Here is a 6,840-nt window from a genome sequence, read left to right as displayed (position 1 = left end):
ATCCTAACATTGTACAACTACTAGGAGTGTGCACTAGAGGGGAGCCATTCTATGCAATCATGGAATTTCACCTGTATGGTAAGACTAATTCTGATCTCCGGAAGGTCATACCAAGTTCTCATTAAACAAAAATTTCATTTATTTACTATCAGTTGTATGTAAAGGCAGATTTTAATAGATTTAGTCCTTAGAACTCAGAATTAAATGTACCAGTACTTTAAATTAAACAATGTGTTCAGGTGACCTGAAGACATATTTATTATCCCGTCGTAACCTGGTGGGTCTGGAGTGTAAGGAAGCTGACGAGATCCGCCCCGAGAGGCTCACCATGATGGCCCTGGATATTGCATGTGGTCTTCGATATATCCATGACCTAAAATATGTTCACAGGTATTAAAACAAGACTAATAGATGAAAAAAATTAGCAATAGAGTCAAATCAGTCATATATTTGTCATTCATTAATATTTTCAAATATGTGCTCAGAAGCCAGGAGAAGTTCAACTTGAACATACCAAGCAGTTCAATTTTTTGTGGTCAGACACATGCAACTGCTTCTTGACACTTGCAATAGTAACTGATTTTTAGAGACAAAGGATGTACATGTATTTATAATATACGTTAAATGGTTTAAATATTTAGCAACAGATCTGTCTTAGGGGGAAACCTATTTGATATATTATTTTCACAATGAATGAGTACTTTTGTTTCTGTAAGTAATATATTTATTTTATTACACAGAGATCTGGCCTGTAGGAATTGTTTGGTTCACTCCAGTGGCCGAGTGAAGATTGGTGACTTTGGCATGACTCGCCCAATCATTGAGTCAGATTATTACAGATTTACGAAGAAAGGTAAAACTAAAAATAAATTTATTATATGCATCAACTACTTTTATGATTCAAATTTTGAAGGAGAATTGCATCCTACATTGTAGACATATTTTTTTTTAACCTGATTTTGTCTGTTGATCTGTAGGCATGCTGCCGGTGAGATGGATGTCTCCAGAGAGTCTGTCGGACGGCCTCTTTACAGCCAAGTCTGACATGTGGAGTTACGGAGTTCTCCTGTTTGAAATTGTGACATTTGGTAGTTTTCCTTATCAGGGTTTGTCTAACAGCCAAGTAGTCGAGTATGTCAAAGCAGGATCTCGGCTGATGCTTCCACGGCAGTGTCCTGATGAACTGTGTACATTTATTTACAGCTGTTTGGCCTATGAACCCTGTGATAGGCCGGACACTGGTGACATTATTGACCAGTTGCTGAAGCAGCCAGACTTTCTCATACCTTGTTTAGATGCTCCTGCAACAAGTGTGGAGGACACAGAAGATGCCGAACTTCTGACATCGTCGCAGCACAATACGATAACAAAAGCCAATTCATTCAACCTCACAACATTGTTAAATAGATTGTCTACAGCTTCTAATGATGGCAAAAGACTCAGTGGGGCAAGTCAGGGAGGAAAAGTTCCAAGCAAATATACCATTAAGACATTTGTTCCTGCAATTCTGGGTCGTCCCAGGAGTAACAGCATTAGTTCTCCTCATCCTAGTCACAAAAATCATGAATATTTTGAAATCCATGACGAAAGTCCCTCCAATACATTGGATAAATCTCATCGTCATTCTATGGAAATCCAAAGGGAACATATACATCTGGATCCAAGCATTTCACTGCTGGACACATATCCCCCTGCTGGGGAGAGAACAGACACCACTAGTGATTACTTTAGTGACAATTCCAAAGAGATTGTTCAAAACTTGACGTTTGAGTTTTGTCAGACAATTACATCACTATGATTTTTCTTTCATACTTTTGTTTCAAATTAAGAGGTCAATCAAATATCAGGTTGTGAATTTTTTTCTAATGTACAGCTTTATTCCATGTTGTGGCATTCCATGTTTCAATTTTGACATAAGCATATAGACATTTGCATCATTAATTTATTAACAAGCCTGTAACTTGTAAATGAAACAGAACATATGGTGCTTAAAACCCTCCCTCATTGAGGACAGGATATGTCTCTAGGATCTGTGATAATTCAAATCCCCCATGGCAGTAGAATTCACTGCCAGTCTGACATTGTCATCTGGATACCGTGAACTTGTTTATGACAGCAATGATGTGTATTGTACACTGTTGACAAATTGAAGTTGATAGTAGATATACAGTGAATGTGCAACTATATGTATAATATATATAAGCACTACATTGAAGTATGTTTTAAAGTAAAAATGAAAACTTATCTAAATCAGTATCCCCTTAGTGTTCTTTCATATATGTCAAGTCGAGCCCCCTTCCCTGTCAAAATCAATGCAATTGAACACCCCACTACAGCAATTTTTAGGGACCTTCAAGTTTTGGCATTTATAGCAATGGACTGGACAGCACTGAAAATAAATGACAAGAATTCAATCACAAAATATAAATTATCCTAAAATCACTTAAATTTAGTCACTTTTATAAATAGGATAGAATTCCTAAATTGTCAGTCGCGAGAACATAGTTTGTAGATTGCTATCTGTGGGGAATAATGTCATTTTATACGCATTTCAGCAATGTATGTAATTTTTCTACATTAACAGTATATATTTTTTGTACAGAATCTCATGGTATTGCATTCTTGTCATTTTTAGACCCCCAACCCCACCCCCCTCCTTCATGATTGACATAAAATGTGAATCTAATACAGAGCAGCTTTAAGTAAGCATATTAAAAAACAGTTTCAAATCATTTCAGAAATATTGTAGAAGTAACCATATTTTTTTATGTTTAAAAAGCATTAAATGATGTAAGATATTTAAATGGATTTTCATAATTTTTATCATCATCTTGATTTTGCAATAAAATGATTTGTGTGCTATTTTTGTAAATTTATTTATGGCTCAGTTTTAAACTCTTAAAAGATGTGAAAATAGCCAAGAAAATAGAGGGCTGTTGATACTGTTAATAATTGAATTTATAAAAAAAAAAAGTAAACACCTATAGAATTCCTCCATCAGTTTATTAAGAGAAACCTAGAAATCCTTGAAGAGAGGAAGGGTTTAACATTAATATATTTAAATATATAGCAAGGTATTTACATATACAGTTGTGTATTTAAAAATGAACAACTTTTGTTATGAAGAAATCAGTTATGTTGGAGGATGATGACAAGTATACATATTGGTAAATGATGAGATTAAACTAAATTAGAAGATAAGATTCTTTAATTTCAACATCAAAGCTATGTAGCTCTATGGATCAGAAACCTGGAGAACAACCAAAGGCTTATAAAAAGCTAAAAGTCTTCATTAGCAGCTGCATAAGGCGAATTTTGAACATTAGATGGCCAGAGAAGATCCAAAATGACTTATAGGAAAGAACAACCCAAATCCTGATAGAATCTGGGGAATGAAGGGGATGAATTGGTCACACATTAAAAAAGACAAGAACTTCCATCACTATGAGGCAGTCTGAAGAGCCCATAGGGGAAACAACGTAGGGGGAGGACAAAGAACACCGCGCATAGGAGTGTAGTGGCAGGGATGGAGAGGGGAGGATATAAGTGGCACCAACTGGAAACACTAGCTCAAGACGGGGGGAGGTGGAAAGGTGTTGTCAGTGGCCTATGCTCCTCACGGAAGTTAACATGGTTGAAGTATTTTAACAAGTTTTGCTTATTTTTTCAAATATTTCAGAGCAATATTTGAAAACCAAGAAGTTCAATATGTTTGTGTTATTTATCCTTAATTGAGACAACGTCGTCGATATGCTAGTATTTAAATGTCGTTGAAGGCTGCAACAGAGTTTTTTTTATGTAGAAGTTCTTGAAAAAAATTCTTCATAAGAAAATAAAAAAAAAAGTTGGCTAATAAACCGCACAATTACTACCCATCAAAATTCCAACAGACTATTGAAAGACCTACATGTAGTCTCCAAAAACTGCATAGAAATTAGTGTTACAGAAGAGAAAATATCTTTTGAATTGGATGGATTTACTTGATTAATTAAAAAGTCTGATAATTTCTTAGTCAAGCCTTTCTTAGTTGTATATTTGTGTGTTGTAGGGCAAGACAAGTGTGAAGGAATTTACATGAAGAACCCATAGGTGGAAAGAGGATATACTGTGGGACGGGGATCCACATCTCTATTGCAAGTTTCACCATAAAAGTAAATACTTTATTTTTAGTAGAATTGATTGGTTCTGTACGATAAGGCCAACATTAAGTAAATGTTTGTTTGCCTTCTCTCTACTCAGGATGAAAAAATTGTGTTGGTAGGTAGGTGGGAAATTTTTTTTTCTCAGAAGATTTCATCATTAATGCTGAATTTTCCAAATCTATTGTCCTGAATGTATAAAAAAAAAAATAATTGTTTTCTGGAGGATAAAAAAGTTTGGAGTCGGACCATTTTTAGCCAGTCGGTTGGGAGAGGACAACCAAACAGTTTTTTTAAAGATGGCCTAACCAACATTTAAACGCGCACGAGATTCGCGAACAACTAAAGGTTGCCGATATTTATCGTCGCGAACCAGTCACTCTCTTGTCTTAGAATTAAATTTGCCAACAAGTTGCAGAATGTGATATCCCTTATTCATTTATCTTTTGGTCTTTGTCGTTTGAAAGGTTAATTAATCTTTATAACCTTGGCATAGGTTGGTATCACACCCCCGCTTTAGATGCGTGTGCTTGTCGCAAAGCCACTGGGGTGGACTACTGGTAATAAGATAAAAACCGCCTTACGATTTGCAGACCTTTATTTCTCGGACAGTATCAAGGACAACGTCCCGATTCCAACTCCCCGAATGTTAACAAAAAATTGTATTTAAAGACATGACTGATAATTGACAAACTTGAGTAACATAATTATGACATGAATCAAATGTATTTGATTTACAAGTAGAGTTAAAGATTATATTTTTAAATAAACAATATTGATTAAGTAATTCAAAACAGTCCATCTGGTCGTATCACTCATGGCTAATTTGATTGTGAAAATATTTAGAGTAAAAATGTCAAAATGTTCAATGGTACATTTTCATCTGTGACATAGGGATTAAAGATTACAACAAGCAAGCTTGATACAGAAAATTCAAAACTCGATGTTCTGTTTGAAAGGACAGAGTAGTTACTAAATTTTAAGTCAATTTTTCAAATATTAAAAATCTCAAAAATGGAATCCTAAAAGCTATCAAATAACCACTAAAGAGAACACCAGTTTTAAGCACAGTACCCTCCGAAAAGCCGCAACTATATTATCCTGTTCAGTCAACTTCAAATACATGTAAATCTACTGAAACAGTCTTCTTAGTTGAACTTCCACGAGGATTTCTAAACGAAACAGTAACGATACTCAGAATTTAATCACCACTTAGTTAATCTTATAAATATTTCATTTACTTACTATACAGTTTCAGACTGGGTATGAGGGCAACATGTGATTTCTTGGACCTGAAGGTCTGTTTTGTTATACCTTTCACTTAAGATATATACATAATATTAAAACACTAGAGTGACGACTTCTGAATAGATTTAAATCAAAATTTAAACAATAACTCTATAAGCAAAATGTTGGCTTTATAAAAAAATAAAATAATAACAAAGTAAAAAAAAAAATGAATCATTAAATTATTATATCACAGAAATTATTTATCACAAAACATTTAACTTCTTGGAATTTTATATAGAAAAATACTTGTAAGAATATATATAACAATATTTAGTATATTTTATGTCATTTAAAGCTTCAGAGACAATGTAAGATACATGTAATTGCATCTTGTATTTAAGAAACGTTGCTTAGCAAATTTGCAATATGTACATTGTTACCCCAAAAGACAATTTCCATCCATAAATGTTTTGATGACAACAAAATGATGAATTTAGATGTGAATTCTTGTTTTGGTGATGTTATTTTTTTTTTAGTTTATACATTTTGCTCCATACTCTATTGTATCCACTCTTGAGAATCATTTCATAATTTAAACCCTAACGGGCTGATTTCCAGTTGACTTCGTTAAAACTGCCCATGTAGCAACATGGCAGAGTGGGTACATGTATCACACTGTATATACATGTACAATGTTCATGTATATGGTCAAGCATTCAGGAAAACAAAAGATTAATGTGATAAATTTGTTTTAATTAACCAATAATGACAACTCCATTTTTATCCTCAGTTGTGGTGATGACTTCAGTTGTAGTTGTGGGTGGACGATGCGGCTTGGGGGTGGGTTTTATTTCTGAGGTCCCTGACACTGTTGATGGGGTGGGCGTCTCCCTTGTAGTGGGGGCTGCTGTCGTACTTTTTGTGTGCATGTGTGTCTTAGTTGTCAAGATGTTGGGATCTACGGTCATCACTTGCTGGGTTGTGGTGTGTTCAGCATCGCAAAGCTCCACACACCTCCGTTCAGCCCTGGTGCAGTCCTGCTCACACAGGATAGTTGGGCACTGTAGAAGACAGTCTACTTCTCCTATGTTACAATGGGAGTGACATAACTGTAGGCTTAACAGCCCTCCCACTGCTCTGTTGACAAACATCAATATCACTAGGAGAAGCACAGACTTTGTATCTGTTATGTAAAGATTTTTCACCTGAATTTAATTAGTAATTTAGCAGAGATGTTCACTTGAATTCTATTAATGATTTAGCAGTAGTCATCTTTTTCAAGATAATTTTTTTTTCCATTGACAATTAGCTTTTCAATCTCCTCTAACGGAATAGTAGAAACGTTTTGTGCTGATAAATTTAAAATTATGATTAATTTTGGAAAGGTTTTAGTTTAAGCCTTAATGAAGGTGCTTGATTGCATTTAGAAGTACATTACTTTTCCTACCCATTTTGTGTATTAGCCCTTCAC

General features: G+C 34.7%; 2 protein-coding genes across 2 annotated transcripts; one reads left to right on the top strand and one right to left on the bottom strand.

Annotated features, from left to right (window-relative positions):
- Window positions 1–6: 6 nt before the first annotated feature.
- LOC133177899 (insulin-like growth factor 1 receptor) lies at window positions 7–2,802 on the top strand. The gene is made up of 4 exons (XM_061312753.1): window positions 7–78; window positions 240–390; window positions 741–853; window positions 978–2,802. The coding sequence occupies exons 1-4, from the start codon at window positions 60–62 to the stop codon at window positions 1,796–1,798; spliced, it is 1,104 nt and encodes a 367-aa protein (XP_061168737.1). The 5' UTR covers window positions 7–59; the 3' UTR covers window positions 1,799–2,802.
- Window positions 2,803–6,107: 3,305 nt separating this feature from the next.
- On the bottom strand, window positions 6,108–6,840 carry LOC133177901 (uncharacterized). The gene is made up of 2 exons (XM_061312755.1): window positions 6,817–6,840; window positions 6,108–6,552 (listed from the first exon to the last, which is right to left on the bottom strand). Exons 1-2 carry the CDS (start codon window positions 6,818–6,820, stop codon window positions 6,125–6,127), a joined length of 432 nt encoding a protein of 143 aa, XP_061168739.1. The 5' UTR covers window positions 6,821–6,840; the 3' UTR covers window positions 6,108–6,124.

Source organism: Saccostrea echinata, unplaced genomic scaffold (genome assembly GCF_033153115.1).
Source record: "Saccostrea echinata isolate AGI-Se365-2 ecotype Australia unplaced genomic scaffold, CSIRO_AGI_Sech_v1 ptg000275l, whole genome shotgun sequence".
In the NCBI taxonomy this organism is placed as follows: domain Eukaryota; kingdom Metazoa; phylum Mollusca; class Bivalvia; order Ostreida; family Ostreidae; genus Saccostrea; species Saccostrea echinata.
Note: the sequence above shows the minus strand (reverse complement) of the source record. Positions and strands in the feature narration are given on the sequence as shown.